The following is an 18,045-nucleotide window of genomic DNA, read 5'->3' on the forward strand; positions in this document are numbered from 1 at the left end:
CTGACAGTGACAGTGGGTATTTACATTACTGAAAATAAAATAATAAGCATCATCAGTGTGCCTGCAGCATGCTGTACGTCATGTCCTGTGAGACTGGTGCAGCTGGTTTCTCAGAGATGGTGGCGTATGGATGATAAATATCAGACTAGAAAAGAAAGAACACGGCTGTAAGAGTCATTTACATCTATAACATCTTCAAAGCCAAATAACAAACATCTTAATTACTGAAACTTTGTCTCACTTACATCTTGCTCTTTCCTTTCTTGTTTGTTCAGTTTCTCAGCATCTGCAATTAAGAGAATCACAGAATAACTAAAATTGCTGTTTTTAGACAGATACAAAGTGCAAGAAGAACTGAAGTAATACAGTTTTGTTCTATTCCTGCACAAATATGACCTGGTGTACTTCCCCATGTACTGAAGGGCATACACCACATGTTCCTGTCATTTCACTATTTTTTTTTTCTTTAAGAGGACCTGAAACATTGGGATGTTTTGTTGGTGTTTTTCATGCAGCAGATAAAAGCAACAATGTAACTGAAAGATTTGCTTTTTTATGGGTGCTTTATATGATATAGTATTCACTTTGTGATACTTTGAAGGAAACACAACTAAACAACTAAACCTGCAGATAAACTGAGGAATCTATTGAGCAATTTCTTTAAAGTTGCCAGGACTGCAGGGATTAGGGACACTGAGGGTCTTGCAGCACCTACTGGTGGATGGTGGATGTCCACAAGTATAATTAAAAACTGTGTAGTTGTGTGTTATGTTACAAGGTCTTTGCAGATAAGGTGCTGCCATATTTACTTTTCAAACACGTGTTTCATCAAACATGCATACCAATGTACAATTTACAACATTTATATAAATATCTATTTTCATATTGCTGTTGAGGTACCCCCAAGTTTTCACACATGTCATCCCTTCAACACCCCCTGCCCCCACATAAAACATGTTCCCACAGCTGTGGTATAATAATATAATTACAATATTGAAATTTGTCTTCCACCCTGCACTACAGTGTTTAAGTAGGTGTAAAACAAAAAGGAAAATAAAAATAAATAAAAACAGCTCACCGGTAGCACAGCTGACACCAGGTATTGAAGTGATCACACTGTAGGCTCCATCATCACCCTCAGGTAACTTTATGCAGCAGGAAAGAGGACATTAAATGAGAAAATCCATTAATAATACATTGACGTTAACCTACCTTTAAACCTTTTGTATTTAAATTTTTGAATGTTTATTATATGTTGTATTAATTAATGTTAATGTTATATTAGTGTAGAACACTTTAGTTTATTTACCATTCTTCCACGGTCAATATTTGTCATGCACACAAAGTCATCTGCAGCAGGAGGTAAATAATAAAGCTCAGTTAACAAGTGTATAAATACTGTCCTAATATTGTATAAATCAACAACACATTGCTGCTGCAACTGAATGAATTCAATACCTTGGATGCTGGTTCTTGTCCTAAACATAAAAAAGGAAAATTAATTAGAAAATTAAACAAAAATCATATAAATGCTGAATATTCTCCATAGACCAATCGTATTACTCTGTTTGGTTACTACTTTAAAGACAGTTTTTTGATACAGGAAAGTGAATGGACCTTCTGCCCTGAAGTGCCCCACTGCCCCTGAGCAAGGCATTTAATCCACAACTCTTCCAATAATTCTGTTTAGTTGCTGAATAAGAAAACAATCTAAAGTCAGTAAGTTTAACTTCTGTCTATACAAGTGATAACAAAAAAAATGCTTACTTACTACTCAGGTTCACTGAAAACAGGTTTCTTACCTCTTTAGAGAATATCCTTCTGGAATAAACAGCAATAAAGAAGTGACAGTTAGTCTGCTGGGCTCATGTTGGGCATCAGATCAGCTTTACAGCCGTTAATTACAAACTGACAAGCTCTGATTCAGTGAGAAGTCTGTGAAACAGAACAGCCTCTAACAACAAATCAGACTACAAAACTGCTTGTAAGAAGAAGACACTGCAGTCGGTATTAGGGCTGGGCTATATCATACAGTTCATGGTAATTGACTATGTGCACGTTAGCATATGCTACTTCCGGTGCGGAAACTCCTGTGGGGAGCTTTGTTTCCGGTGACCTATTCGTGCCCTGTTTACGGTCCAAAACAAGTTAAGCAAATAAATAAATAAAGCGGCAATTTACATTTCTATAGATGTCTCGGGCATTTACCCAATATATCTGTAAATGATGTTCATCGACTTGTCGATATTTTTCCCCCACGCCTCAGGGGAAAAGAGAAAATGGATTCAAATGTTATATTTCTCAGCTGTCCCTCGTTTATCGCGGGTGTTATGTTCTAAAAATAACCAGTGATAGGTGAAATCAAGTAGCCAATTTTATTTTTTGACGGTGCAAAACGTTTCGTGTACATCGTGGACATACAGCACTGCACTTCAGAGTCACACTGCTGCATCGATGCAGCGATTCTGTACTGTACAGGAGAGACGGAGGAGATCGTCTGCAGCGATCAGGACGCAGGACGTAAAAAAACATGCAAACTTGCACTAAAAAATCTGCGAAATAGCGAGGTGAAAGGTGAACCGCGTTATAGCGAGGGACCGCTGTAATTTTGAAGGTAAGTCACAACATACCCTTCGTAAATACTAATGTATAGAAACCGTTACCAGCAATCATTAATTTTTTGTGTGGCTTTTTTTCACGGTTTGTTAACATGCTGTGTAGGTGTGTACTTGACTAGCTGATATCGACATAACGGGAAACATCTGGTTTGACTATTGTTCACCTGTAGTTTGAATGCTGAACATTTGCCTGTTTAAATCATGAGACCAGTCACTATACAGAGATGTGCTTCTGAATGTGGACGATGTGTCGTCTGCTGCAGTTCTGCTTGTGTTTAGTGATGTAAACAACTGATCGATCTAAACTCTTTAAACGTCAAAATTGATCATTAGATTTTTATGACACAACAGTGGTGAGTGTTCCCACCTTCTCCTCTTTGTAACTTAACGCGATCGTTCCGTTTTCGAGTTTTGGACATCAATTTTGGAGTATATCTTCGCAGTAGCGATTGACCGCAAAGTAAAGCTACCGGAAATGTACAACCCCACATCCGGTCTCAAACCAGGAAGTTAGCATTTTCTCGTGCACAGGGTCAATACCGGTGTAATTTTGGGCAACGATAGGAAAATGAAATATCGCGATAGAATATGGGTAAAACGCGCATGCCCACTGCCTATGTTTACATACGCACATGGCGGCGACGGAGAATTAGAAGAGCGAAAGCGGATCGTTAAATGAAACGGATGAACCAGAACTGGTTTGTTAAAATGCTGCAACTTCAGTGGTGTGGAACTGGTTTAGCTTTCGTCCATCAGATACACAACAAGGCACTATTTTTGGTAGAGCATGCTAGCGGGCCGTCGTTATTACCGTGTTGTTTGGAAAATACGGCACACTTAAAATCAATCCTTTGATTTTTCTGAAAATCGACAGTGCCCCTTATAATCCCGTGTGCCTTATGTATGAATTCTGGTTGTGTTTACTGACCTCGAAACGATTTTATGTACACGGCACTCGAAAATCTGTCAGATGTTTCAGTACAACTTTGCTAAGCTACGAAGCCACACCGCTTGATGGATTGTCGGAGCATTACGGCTCCGACAGTACGTATCACCTCGCGGAGTGATACGTACTGTGCTTCAACATAATATTACGGTATTGTGTGTGTATAACCTCTTTTTAAGTTTTGTGGATATTATACATGGTTATGCTGAGGATATGTCGACCAGTTTCCACTGGAAATGCCTTTTGGTTAAACTGTCAGCAAGGAATTTGCACTGTTACATTTTTATGTAACTTTAATGCACATACTTAAAACAGCTGCTTGTTTAAGTGAAAATACATTGATGGGATTTTTGCACTAATAAAGTTGTGGAGTTGTACAGTATTTTGTCTAGTGTCAATTATATCGTCAGTTATATCGTTATCGCAAATTTTCAAATGTATATCGTGATGAATATTTTAGGTTATATCGCCCTGCCCTAGTCGGTATTAATCCACTGAGTGTGAAATGTTACTCTAACTCTCATATACATCTGCATGATTTCACATATTAACTGATTGAGATCTCACCAGTTCTTCTTTTAGATCTGAAAAGTGCCAGTGCCAATAAGATGGCACCCACAGTAACACCAGAACCAACGACAACCAACACAACAGTCAGTGTCCCCGTTCCTGTTTAGGAAACCACAAACATATCTCATCTCTAACTGAAAAGGAGATTAATGTGTGTTCTGATTTATTATTAACTATTGTCACAAATAATACATCAGTAATTTAATTACCTGATAGTGAGATCACAGAAGTGGGAGAAGTGGAAGCACTGAAACTGCTGAGACTCGATTCTGCTGCGAAAGCACAAAAAATGTTTAAGATCTAAGATTTAAGAAGTGATGTGTGATGATCAGAGTTAATATTCACATGAATTGTATGTCATACCTGTGGTCAAGATAAATGATGATTTTGTGTTTGTCTTTCTTGAGACTTCTTCTACAATGTTTAGAATTAAAGTATATTTATTTAAAAAAAAAACAGTATATTACACCAAAGCTCCATGTCTTTGCTTTGAGGAGGACTGCATTAATAAAGAACCCCCATAGTTTCTGATTAATAATGCTACAATTAGGGATGCACTGATACCACTTTTTTTGGAAACAAGTACGAGTACGAGTACTTGCATTTCAGTACTCACCAATACTGATACAGAGTACTTAATAAAAACATTATTTAAATTTAGAGGTAACAGCTTTAGTTCTATGATTTAACAAAAAAAACCCAAAAAAACATGGGACTGGTTTGGAATTAAGAACATTTATTTAAAATGTAAAGCATGTTGTATGCAACATATTACAGAATAAATAATTATGAAAAAAAAATTAAACAGTGACAGTGCAACTCAAGTATTGTTTTCAGTTTATTGTGTTGTCCAAAGCGGCAGAGTTTACAAGGGGCATTAATAAACATCTTTGCTATTTAGTGCACAATATTTGAATAAACTAACAACATCCACCAACATAGAACTCTGGCAGTCAGTGCAACTGAGGTAGATATTAACATCAAGTCTAAGATGACTCACTTAATGGAGAGAAAAAGTGAGTGGCAGGGTTTTTTTTAAGAAAAGTAGCTTTTCTGCATTATCAGCAGTCAGACTGTTTCTGTTTTCATCTATAATGTGTGACACTGAGCTAAAAAGCCTTTCACTTTCCACACTGCTACATGGGGTATTTACTCGTCTGTTTCTCTGTTTAGAAGTCTCACAAGCACAGTCACAGCTGGGATGACATCAGAGGCTAGTGCATCGTAGCTGCTCACTTTTTTAGTTAGTTCCTCAAAGGGGGCGAGGATGGCAACAGTCGTCTCCATAAGAGCCCATTGGTGAGCAGTGAGATAGTCAGGGAGTTCGTGCTCGGACACATACACGCCCAGCCCTCGCTTTTGCTCAATGAGGGACTGGAGCATGTAATACGTGCTGTTCCAGCGAGTCTGTACGTCCTGCTGCAGTCTCTTTATTGGCTGGTTGAGCTGTCCCTGAATGTCCTCGAGGCAGGAGTAGGCTAAGGCGGAATGTTTAAAATACCCAACTATTTTCCGTCCCACTGCTATAGCATCAGCTATGCTCCTCTGTGCTAATAAGCATGGGTAAATAAGCGTGGGTAAACTCTTTGTACTCATTACTTGTGTTAAATGCGCTACCTTTTGAGCCTCCGCTGGACAATTTCGCTGAGCACAATTTGCAGTCCGCCTTTGTTTTCGCCTCTTCATTCACTTTGAAATAGTTCCACACAGCTGACTTGTCTTGCCTGGCCTTCTCTCAGCTCTGAGCTGCACTCGGGGCCTGGGGGCGGGCACTCAGGGCCTGTGATTAACCCTTTACATGCCGCTCAAACATAGACAGGTCTCAGACCCTGGTATCGGGGGACTTTTAACGAGTACAAGTACTTTAGAAAATGTGGTATCGAGGCCGATACCCGATACCGGTATCGGTATCGGTGCATCCCTAGCTACAATTCATAAAACCTCAGTAATTTAGTTACCTGATGATACGTTCACAGTACTGGTAGAAATGGAAGCCCTGGGTGCCGTGAGACTTGATTCTGCTGCATAAATACACAAAAAATGTTAAAGACTTTATTTATAGTGATTGTGTGATTGAGTTATCAAGTCATTTTGAACCAATAATCAAAAGTATTATCACATTAATGACTAACTATTTCTTTCCCAGCAGTATTGTTACTCAGTCGATCCACTGCTTTGTTCCAAATTTTAACATTTTGTTTATTGTTGTAAATTTAGTGCAGACAGAATATGAGTGTAATGTCTGGAGATGCTGAATAGTTCTTGTCTTTGTGTCCCTCTGGTGGTTATTTTTGTTGTTACACTCAAAACTACGGTGGCCCTGAGAGGCCAAACGGACTGCAACTTCAGAAAACACTTGCAAAAAGAAAAATGCTGCAAAAAGAAAAAACACTTGCAAAAAGAAAAATGCTGCAAAAAGAAAAATGCTGCAAAAAGAAAAACACTTGCAAAAAGAAAAATGCTGCAAATGCTGCAAAAAGAAAAATGCTGCAAAAAGAAAAACGCTGCAAAAGCACACACAACACAACGGAAATGTTTCTGGGGAGACAATAGCTGGATGGACCAGTTGCACGAACCAAAACATGCTAACAAGTGCACTGGGACTGGGAGACACTTCAACAAAGTGGAAGCAGAGCGGCCAAAGAGTAAACTTTCAAAAGTAAGTTCTGAATATTATGTCACTTATTTATGTGCAAATGTTTAATAATGAAGAACATTAAAGCATTACTGTTGGCCACATGCCAGCAAAGTTATGTGACATTAGCAATGTTTCAAGTTGCATTTATTTATATTTCCTATCACCTTAAATCTTCACTTAAAGACAAGTATCTGTGACAGTGTATATATAGATGTATTATATATAAGAGACAAATATTGTTCTTTTAATATGTTGGCATTACTAAATTTGGCTCAATGCTTATATATGTGTGGAAGAAGCAAATGTACGAGCTGTGATAACTGTTTCTGATAGAATGAAGAGTAGACTGATATATTAAATATTCCTTTATTGGGTGAGAAAATCAGACCATGTCATAACTGCTTTAAGTCATACAGAATAGATATCAGAGCCTTAAACAGGCTGACTTCTGTTAAATGGGTCAAACTGGGCAGAAAGTAAACAAACACATAACATCCTTATAGAATATGATGTAACACTATAGATCAACTTACCTCAGAATATATAAAGCATATAAACAATTACAGCGGTATAATGCAACAAACACAGCAGTACTACTAATCCAAAATACTCAAAGCTTCATAGAATGAAACAAACATTTATTTTTAGCTCCATTCTGCTGCTGATACATACTTTAGGTTTCTGAACATTAAACTTGTTGCTGCCTTTCATAGTGTGTAACTTGAAGGCCCTGAGTACTTTCTCCCACACTGAAAACACTGGGATGATCAAATTATTTGAACATTACCTAATAAGACTGATTCAGGACAGACAATTAGTTATGTTAAACTTTCCTAGCAGTCCTTCACAAACAGGGAACAGTCTGTCTATTCTCTCCATCTGTCAGCTGCTGCTGGCTCTACCAGCTGGGTAGCCGTAGTTTTTGTTGACCGCTGCACAACATGTTTCGTCTTGTTACATTAGAGCCTGTGACGTTGTAAGAGTCCAAATCTCGAGATGACATTACTCTGTAAACACTTTAATAAACAAGCAAACAATTCCACCTCTAGCATTATTGCGTAAAGTTGACAGCGCGTCAGGCAAATAGGCGGGCTCCATCCCCGGCCTCTAGCGACTGCGGAAGTCGCTACAATGAGTGAACCGTCAGCTCGTTCAAACACACGTTAAAGTCTGTTTGGCTCAACACCACCGAACAGAGGCAGCAATATAACACAGCTAACATTAACAGTGCAGTGAATCCTGTTGTGCCGTGATATTCAGGACTGCAAACCGAGCAGCATCACTGACTTTCAGCCTGTTGTGTTTGTGGATATATGACTGACTTTAATTATCCACAAAATCATCACATTCTCTGTAAGATTAAGGTTGACTATCGAACGGCGTATAAAGTAAAGACTTTAAAACAAAGTAAACGCTGAAAGTACAAACATCGCTAATGTCACATAACTTTGCCGGCATGTGGCCAACAGTAATGCTTTAATGTTCTTCATTATTAAACATTTGCACATAAATAAGTGACATAATATTCAGAACTTACTTTTGAAAGTTTACTCTTTGGCCGCTCTGCTTCCACTTTGTTGAAGTGTCTCCCAGTCCCAGTGCACTTGTTAGCATGTTTTGGTTCGTGCAACTGGTCCGACCGGTTATTGTCTCCCCAGAAACATTTCCGTTGTCTTTTTTCCTATTTCCGTTGTGTTGTGTGTGCTTTGGCAGCGTTTTTCTTTTTGCAGCATTTTTCTTTTTGCAGCATTTTTCTTTTTGCAGCGTTTTTCTTTTTGCAGCATTTTTCTTTTTGCAGCATTTTTCTATTTGCAAGTGTTTTCTGAAGTTGCAGTCCGTTTGGCCTCTCAGGGCCACCGTACAAAACAGTACTTCTAGTTTTCTTGGTCAGCAGTCACAGGAACAATAATTAAGCTTTTAGAAATCCCCGTACCTCAGAGGAACAAAATAACAGTAGAGACCAAACAGTAGACAGTCGTAATGATAATAGAAATCAAGTTAATGTAACTTCTGTGCCTGACTGTGTGAGCATGTTCACTGTGCGTCTAACTGGAAAACTGATGATAACTCTGAGGACAGAATTATTTCAGTAAATATTTTGTAATTTCAGCCATAAAAAGAAAAAACTGTTGTCACTCTACTTACTTCCTCTGCTTTTGCACAAACAGGCTCTTTCTTTACCTGCAGGAAGTTACAAATTTATGATAAAAAAAAAACAAAACATTGCTAAATTAATGGCTCAGCTGTTGCTTCATTGAAGCACATTTTAGCAAATGTTTATGCTTATGTCTGAATTTTTGATGCATACATAACAATCTTACCTGTGATCCTGTCTCATGACCTCTGATTTCAAAACGTCTTCATGTGTTTTAACTGCTGAGGTCACGCTGACTCTGAGGCTGACACTAACAGCCTATTTAAATGTGCTATCAACAATTGTCACACAAAACACATCAGTTACCTGACTTAGACTGTGAGTTCACAGTGGTAGAGGTGGAAGTATTGTGCGGTTTTGCTGCATAAATATTTAAATGTACTCTATGTCCTACCTATGGCTGTGGTAGATGTTGACTTTGTGGTGGTCGCTCTTGATTGTGCTTTTCATAATAGAGTAAAAGAAGACAAATAAATCAACATGACATGTTTTTTTTTCCTTTCACACAGTCATTTTAAAAGAAGCAATTTTAGAACTAAAAACAAATTTACTATCACAGTACTGCAGCATTTCCACCCTAAACGCAAAATAAGTTAATCAGTCAATCCCCCACTTTGTTTCAAACTGGAGTATTTGGGGAACTGTCACAAAATATAAAATTAGTTTTTACCTCCACCTTTACTCTGAGTCTTTACTGAAAATGTTTTATATGTCTGTTAAATATTTATCGTTCTCATCTTTGTATTCCTCTGGCGCTTGGTGCCTGTGGTATTGCACTTACAGTCACATGGACAGAGTTAATTATTAATCCAAGAAGAGAAATTATTGGAATCATGGCATTATTGTTATTCTAATAATAAAAGATGGGACCTTTTATTATCATTCAGTGGTAAAGAAAGGACAGAGCCAGTGGATACTGTGGATTTATTATCAGCTCAAAATAATATCTAGTCTACTTCTAGTCAACTGTGTGAGCAGTTTCTTTGCACAGGAAACATTTGCTGTATCTTACTCTGGAAATGACTTTATTACCACATCATCTGTACATCTTATTTAAAATGACCCATCCATCAAAAATCATACTAAAATATCTTATATCCACCTGACCAACATGTATTATTTATAACATGTTTTCCTTTACTGATAAAACTTCACACTCATTAAAGACTGAAAGCTGCCGTGTATTTTTTTTGTTTTGTTTTACATGTAAAACAATTACTGTTGCTTATCTCTTATTATTATCAGTAAAAAAGTAAAGTATTTCTGTTATGGCTGTAAGAACCAACATCTCTCAGTGAAGGCTGATATTATTATATTATTGATATTATTGTTATTAATGGTTTTACTTTGGAAAATTAAAGAAGTGCTTTTCTGTAAATCTTATTCAGCATTTTTATTTCAGAAATCACAAAATACTCTATAAAAGTGAGGATGAAAAACAGTAGTTTTGTATTTATTTACAAACAGATTTAATGATGAATCCTCTCCAGATCTATCAGAATTAAAATGGCCACATGGTCCTTTATATACTCATTACAAGGATGTGTCCTTGTTGTTGAGTTCAACTAATGCTGACTTTCTTTTTCTAATCATGGATATGCTTAAATCGGAGTGAACACACTGGGAGCTGAATTAACTTAATATGTTAAAATGCCGAGAATATATAAAAAAATCTGGCTAAAACATACAGTATTACAATATTAATAACAAAAATATTATGCATTTTAAAATTATTGAATTGTTTTTACTTACCTGATGTTTTCTTTTGTGAGGTAAGGTTTGATTCAGGCTTTTGAAGTTTTGGAGCTTCTGAAGTGAAACAGAAAAATTAAAAAGTTTTTTGTGTTTTTGCATTTTTCATGCACTCATAACAAAATCACACATTATCATCTCTACTGATGCCATGCTCTTAGGTCACACTGATTGTAGGGCTCAGATTAACAGACTTTTCTATTTCTGATTAATTATACATACCACATCAGTGATTTAGTTACCTGATGGTGGGGTTACAGGAGTGGTATTATTGGAAGCACTGGGATTGCTGTGGGGCACTACAGGGAAGAAAGTATTTTTTTAAAAATCTAAAGAAAACATTCATAATGTTCTGTATGATACTTAGATGTATAGCCTGTCCTACCTGTGGTCATGGTACATGGTGAGTTCACTTTGGTTGTTGGTGATTCTTTCTCCAAAATATCTAGAATTCTTTTTTAAAAAGTGGGTTTGTGCATATAAATTAATGTGTCTATGTTTTGATGGGTGATTTTGTTGGTTGGTTTTCTTGTGTTTGCCTGTGGTGCATTGGGAGTCATCTGCCGGGTATTTAAGGAGCAGCGTGACAGCTCTCAGGTGTCGGATTGTTGTCTCGGCCTTAAGTGGTAAATCATCAACCGGCTTCTATGTACTACTTTGATTTGCACGACATTCACGGATCGTGGTCTCTTCTGCTTCACTGCCCAGCCATTCTCAGTCTGGAGTTATCCTGGCTAACTCTCCATGCTACCTCACTTCGCCTGTGCTGCCTGGGGTCCACGTCGTCCCCACTTCAATGTCCAGTCTTAAGTACCTCTCCCAAGCCTCTAAATGTGTGGCAAGTAAGCTCTCTAACTTATTCCTTGTGCAGTCTCTCGTAATTCCTTTGCTCCGTTTCTACAGGTCGCTTAACTGCATTTTCTCCTTTTCCCCTCCAGACAGTTTGAGTTCTCTGTTCAGACAGAACTGTCATGTTTGTTAAACTGAACAACAAACATTAATTTAAATCCTGAAATTCAGGATCTTTTTCAGAGCCAGAGTAAAACACCTATAAAACAGGAAATTAACAAAAATACACAGCAGTCTTTAATAATAAACACATTCATTTAGAAACTGCATTTTGTGACTACTTGTGTTTTCTTTGTCTAATATTTAAATGAGTTTGAAAAATAGAAAAACAGGAAGGTAGCAAACACTTTTTTTACACCACTGTATGTCTTTGTAAACTACCACTTCTTGGGAAATGACAACAATTATTGAATATTAAAAACAGATGAGATCTGTGTAGGAGATCAGAGGGTTGTGACCAAGTACATTATTAATGATTTCATGTCAACCTGAGCTGCAGCCTTGCTCACCACTAGCACATGCTGAGCTAAATGCTCAACACTGTTAATATAACTCTTACAAAAAGGCTTACTAAAAGTTTAATCATAGCTTAATTGTGACTTTATTCACATCTTCTGGCACAGCTGCACTCTTATAACCACCAGTTCCAATAATTTTGAATTTTAATGGACAAACAGGCTGAAATTCAATAAACTGAACAGAAATTCAGTCAAATTAATCAGATCAACTACAAGAAAAGATGGAATAATTATACAGCGACTAAGGCACACTTTGTAAAGTTATGTCAACTTCAACATTCAGTAGCAGTTTATTTAATTAATGTTTTATTAATTTTTTTATTAATTTCAAATGTTCAAATTAATTTCAATGTTTCTCTTTAACTTACGTGTCAAGCTGTATCGATCACTGCGAGGTGACAAAGAGTGGGGTTCATTTTCCAAACTGTAATCACAGCTGGCATCCTGTTGTTGAACAAAATGTAAATTCCTCAAAAAAACAGCTATTGAAACATAAAACTGGCAGAACCTCTGTTTGGTTTTTGAACTGCTTTCCTTTGAGACAGTTTGATTTAGGACTGGACGACTTGCTTCTCCAAAGTACAGATTACATCTTGTATCATTTTTCACAGATCCAGGCAGAGAGCATGTGATGACAACATATTCCCCATCAAAAGGCTGAACACTCATCTCTGGTTTTTGACCTACATGAAGATCAATGTATCGTCATTAAGTATCAGTCACATACTCGTCATGTTTGAACAGTGCAATAATAAAACAGTGTTGACATTCACAGAAGTCCTACTGTAACACTCAGTCATCATGTTTTATAATTTACATTAACATACATGTGTAATGTTAGAGTTTAATCTAAACTGAAATGAGAAACTGTCTGTCACTTCGTACACTGACAAAGATTGTGTTACTGTGTGAAGAGGGAGAACTCACATCTGCATACTGCACAGTGTAAAAACATCTCACTTTGCCCTCAGAGGGTGACCTCTGATGTGACACTAACAGCAGTTTAGTTCCTGTCTGTGTCTGTAAACATGAGAAACCTTTGATAGTTTCTTGCTCCCCAGTATAAAATAACCTAAACATATTGAAGCAGATGATGGTGGCTGACAGTGACTGAGTCTGTCTCTGAGATCACTGTTGCATTGGTCCAAGACACACTAAACAATAAAGGTAGGAGGTAAAGAGGCATTTTATCAAAAATATAATTGTTAAATATGACAGTGAGAAAAATATGGTTTCAGTAAAGAGCAATTCTTTAGAAGAAAAACATGTTAAATGCTAAAAGAACAGCTTGAAATTAAAATTGTAAATTGTGGACTGACCTTGTCCTTGAAGCTCAGGTGAGGAAACTGTCAGAAAAAAATGACAAACTAAATATAAATATTAATAATTTTTAAAAATATCAGTAAAATGTAGACACATTTTTTATTGTATCAGAGTCCCGATAGAAGTCAAGATCAATTTAATTTAACACAAGGAAATTTGTTTTGGACTCCATACTGAATTTTCTCAATACAAATAAAATACAAATAAACAAAACAAACACACACTGCACAAACACTCAACACAAAACCAGCCATCAAAAATTATTGCTACATAAAATGCAAAAACCTCCAGAATGTTTAACTTACTCACGAAGATAACAAATAACAGGAGTCCAGACATGATGAAGCTGAAAACTACAACTGTCCAGAAGTCTGACTGATACACTCGCTCAATCATTTTGCAGAACTTAAAGTAAAACCACAGGAAGTAACAGTGCTGAAACTTCCACATAAAGACCACAAGCTACACAGTAAACAGGCTTTTGAAATTGCCTATAGATGTTAGCCTGAGCTAAAACCACAGGAAATAAAGAAAAGGAGAGCATGTTTTACACCATTTCTGTTGCTGTGGCTGTCTGTGGGTGAAAACATGCACGCACACAAGCTTAGTATAATTATGTTGTTTTTTTAATTCTGCATTCATTTCCACAACAGCTTTCAAGGTTCATAGTCTCTGTGCTGCTACTTTTTTGTCTTCTGGATTTTTTTTGTTTTGTTTTTATGCACTAAATAGCCGTTACATTAGGTACAACTATTCAAATGCTTGTTAATGCAAATATCTAATTAGCTAATCAAATGAAGCAACTCAGTTCATTTAGACATGTAGACATGATCAAGACGACCTGCATAAGTTCAGCTCGGGCATCAGAATGATGAAGAAAGGTGATTTGAGTGACTGAAAATAATTCAGCTTAATTTTATTTATATCGTACCACACTTATGTCTTTTATTGATTAATTATTGATTGAATCTTTATTTTGAACATGTTGAAAAGGTACAACAACATAGAATTAAAAAAGACAAATGAACAAAGCAAAACAAAAGGAAAACGAGCAACCACAACTACAAGTAACTTTCATGTTCAAAAAGGAGCAGGAAGAAGCATAAGCTTATTTAATCCCACCCCTTTTCCACTATCTAGTAATCAATAGACTACAGAAATACCTCCTTGCAATTACATTCATGTTCTTCATGTTCATCATCTCTTCCCTTCTTTATTTTTGAGCACCTGCAAGTAAGAGAACCACATCCTAAAATTATGATTTGGTGCAATATGAATTAAACCAGTCTGAATTTTATTCTGTTCCTGTATACAAATGACCTGATGTACTTCCTCATCTACTGTAGGCCATTCATCGCATGTCTCCCCTCACTCTCCCAAAATTTCTGTCATTTCATTGTTACCATCTAATCGTGGCAAAAAGCTAAAAAAGAATTTAGTAGAATCTGAACCACCATTATTACAACCTAGTTGAAAATTTGGAGAAAAAAAAATATTATAAAAAAAAGGCCTTTGATATGAGCTTAAGCGCCGCCCCCTATGCTGTTAATTAGCAGCAGGTGCAGAGTGAGAGGCAGGGTACACCCTGGACAGGTCACCAGTCTGTTGCAGGGCCAACACTTAGAGACAACCAATAATTCACACTTATGGGCACCCACCCAAACACAGGGAGAACATGCAAACTCCACACAGAAGGACCCCAGCCTGATGGTAGAATTGAACTCGGGACCTTCTTACTGTGAGGCAACTGTCGTGGTGTGTGGAAGAAGCGGCTCGAACGCAGATCTCCTTTGCAATGAGACAGTGAATTTATTTACAGAGTGAAATAACAGTCCAATGAAATCCCTCGGCCGTGGCTCCCCGTGGTCAATTCATCCAGCTTCCGTGTTCTCTTCTCCACCTCCTGGTGCGAAAGACAAAAAAAGAGTAAGAAGCAATCCGAAAGCGAGTTGGACCGAGAACACGCTCAAAACACTACTAACAAGTAGTGTCTAATGATCCAGTGCTGACTGAAGCCTGGTCACAGCGTTAAATACACCAGGGTCTGATGGCGGATAATTCACGGCAGCTGGTGAATGTTAATTAATCGGCGGTGTGCCGAAACTCCAAACGGAGCTACTTCAGGGTTGGCGGACCTGCCTCCGGGGAAGCGCGACTCCATCAAAATAAACACAAACATAAACGATCAGGTCGCCCAGCAGGGCTGGTCAGACCATGACAGCAACAGTGCAAACCACCGTGCAATGTGCCAGGAATAAAAGGTTCCACATTGTTTGGTGGAAATGAAAAACTATCAACCTACAGAATTAAAAGACAGCTCAAAAATCAATGCAAAAAAGTGATGCAGTAGGCTACATAGATGGTGTCCCTTTGGAGCCCCTACCAGATCTCGACAAGGGCACTGCTGTACAGAAGAATGTGTTAGTGTAACTAACCCTGCAGAAACCATTTAGAATGATATCAGGGTGTTGTAGTGGTTACTGCTATTTTGTAAGCAGGTACAGTTTAAATAGACTGTTCACACCAGTCACTGGTAACAGGTGTGAGCATGAGATCAGCAGTGTCTCAATATGCGTACTTGTGTGTAGTTGCAGTCTCGTGGACTTGTGATACGTCATCAGTCAAAGTACTGTGCCAATTCAAGTACGCATCAAACTGAGAACGTGAAAAACTCCCAGATGTGGTCTCGCTCTTCCACTTTTATCAAGCATGCATCGGTGTTGACTTGAGTGTACTTGGTACAGCCAAATATCCCAGAATGCATTTCGTCCAAAACTCAAACGTGGCGGCTAAAAACTTTTAAATATTACTCTTTCTGGGTCACAAAATAAACTTTTAAGTTATTTTTAGGCAAGAATGTAACTGTGTAAACTTCAGATATTTACTTGATTTGTCAAGACATCACATATTTGCAATAGTGCTCGTTTTCAGAGACAGCTGTTACCCTCCAGCTTGATAGCAGGTTGTAGGTTGCTTTGCTTTCACTCTTCTGTCTGGTTCAACTGAGACCAGCTCAATGGGGTTTAAGTCTGGAGACTATGCTGGCCCCTCCATGTTTTCAAGCTTACCATCTTGTTCTTTTTTCCTGAGGTGGTTCTGGCATAGCTTCGATTCGTGTTTTGGGCCATTATCTTGCTGTAGTGTGAACCCCCGAGCAACTAGATGCATAGCAGAGGGTATTGCAGAATGCTGGGATAGCCATTTTGGTTTAGGATGTCTCTCACTCTGTACAAGTCACCGACCCTGGATCCAGCACACTTCCTCCTCCATGTTTGATAGTTGATGTCACACACTGTGGAACCACCCTTTTGCCTTTTCAAAGGCACACAAAGATCCTGCGTGATGAACCAAAGATTTTACATTTTGATTCATCAGTTCAAAATAGCTTCTTCCAGTCTTCAGTAGTTCAATGGCAGTGTTTCATGCCCAGGCAAGCCTTTTTGTCTTATTCTCACATCTGGGCAATGGCTTTCTTGCTGCAACTCTAATCCCTCTCTTCAGAGTTGAAAGTGAGACCTGCTTACTACACTCACTATTAAGCTGTGCTTGAAGCTATTTTCCTGTGAGCCCCCTATCACGCAAGCTGTTAACTCTCAGAAACTTGATTCAGTTGTGCCTTTTGGGTCTGCCAGACCTCTTCCTATCAGAGTTTGCCCCACTTTCTGCAGAAACTCATGAGTGCCCTTCAGTGGTGAAAGAAACAGCTTTCAAGGTTTAATCAACCTCCATTGCTACAGAACAGCTTTAAATTGTTAACCCAAACTCAAGTTTGCTGAAATTCAATCAAAAAACTAGATGTTACAATTCCTGATATTGCATTGCTTCTAACGGAGAAAGTCTCAAGGGATGGCTACTATGAGGAAAGGCAGCCCGGAAGCTTTATCAGCATGACACATCATCAGTTTTGTAGGGTGTTTCTGGCCTTTTATCACAAATTATTCTACCAATTTTTATTTTTACATTTCTTTTTAAATTCCTTGATTAGTTATTAGCATAAGTCAGTAAAATGTTTTTGCTATGGTTGTAAGAGCCAACATCGCCAGCATCTATCAGTGAAGAAGTGCTCGAATACTTACACACACACACATACAAAGTTTGTATAATTATACTCTAGCTGCATTTCTTCATTAATTTCGACAATAGCAGTAGTCTCTGTGATATTTTGTTGTTCTTTTGGATTTTTTGTTTGTTACACTATTAAACCACTTGCAAATGCAAATATCTGCCAATCAAATTCAGTAACTCAATAATCAAGACGACTTGTAGAAGTTCAACTACTGGAAAAGGCCAGGACCAGAAACTGCTGATATTTATGTATCATTCTGCTACATCTGGGTTTCATCAGCATTTCATCTTCTTCTCCTGTTTGCGCATGAAAGACTCCACCCACTAACTACTCCGTCTCATGGCTCAAAGTGGTGTTACACAAGAGTGCAGGTTGGACCTTTTTGCAGAAATTTTAAACAGTCCAGTGTCTGACTTTCACAGCACTGCACGTTTGCATTTTTGATGAACACACAAGAATCTCACCTGTATCCTGTCTCCTGATTCTGAACTGTAGGTCTGAGATAAACAGTAAAAAATTGTTTAAAATTAAAAAAAAAATTGAATATCTATTATAATTTGGCTAATCTCACTGATTTCTAAAAAGAAATACCTTTCCTTTATTTCTTTTT

General features: G+C 37.8%; 1 protein-coding gene across 1 annotated transcript; it reads right to left on the bottom strand.

Moving 5' to 3' along the window:
• Positions 1-28: 28 nt before the first annotated feature.
• Positions 29-13,790, bottom strand: LOC146518466 (uncharacterized). The gene is made up of 15 exons (XM_085160515.1): positions 13,675-13,790; positions 13,366-13,392; positions 11,065-12,729; positions 10,922-10,978; positions 10,680-10,736; positions 6,093-6,155; positions 4,498-4,548; positions 4,344-4,406; positions 4,132-4,233; positions 1,803-1,821; positions 1,459-1,478; positions 1,310-1,350; positions 1,079-1,145; positions 246-286; positions 29-145 (listed from the first exon to the last, which is right to left on the bottom strand). The coding sequence occupies exons 3-15, from the start codon at positions 11,072-11,074 to the stop codon at positions 53-55; spliced, it is 684 nt and encodes a 227-aa protein (XP_085016641.1). The 5' UTR covers positions 11,075-12,729; positions 13,366-13,392; positions 13,675-13,790; the 3' UTR covers positions 29-52.
• Positions 13,791-18,045: the final 4,255 nt, after the last annotated feature.

This window comes from Neolamprologus multifasciatus, chromosome 5 (genome assembly GCF_963576455.1).
Source record: "Neolamprologus multifasciatus chromosome 5, fNeoMul1.2, whole genome shotgun sequence".
In the NCBI taxonomy this organism is placed as follows: Eukaryota; Metazoa; Chordata; class Actinopteri; order Cichliformes; family Cichlidae; genus Neolamprologus; species Neolamprologus multifasciatus.

Excerpts from the sequence above, each read along its gene's own strand:
- LOC146518466 (XM_085160515.1), bottom strand. Across the intron at positions 10,737-10,921 it reads TCCTGTAACCCCACCATCAG|AAGCTCCAAAACTTCAAAAG; the intron begins GTAACTAAATCA and ends GTTTCACTTCAG. Across the intron at positions 4,407-4,497 it reads ATCATTTATCTTGACCACAG|CAGAATCGAGTCTCAGCAGT; the intron begins GTATGACATACA and ends GTGCTTTCGCAG.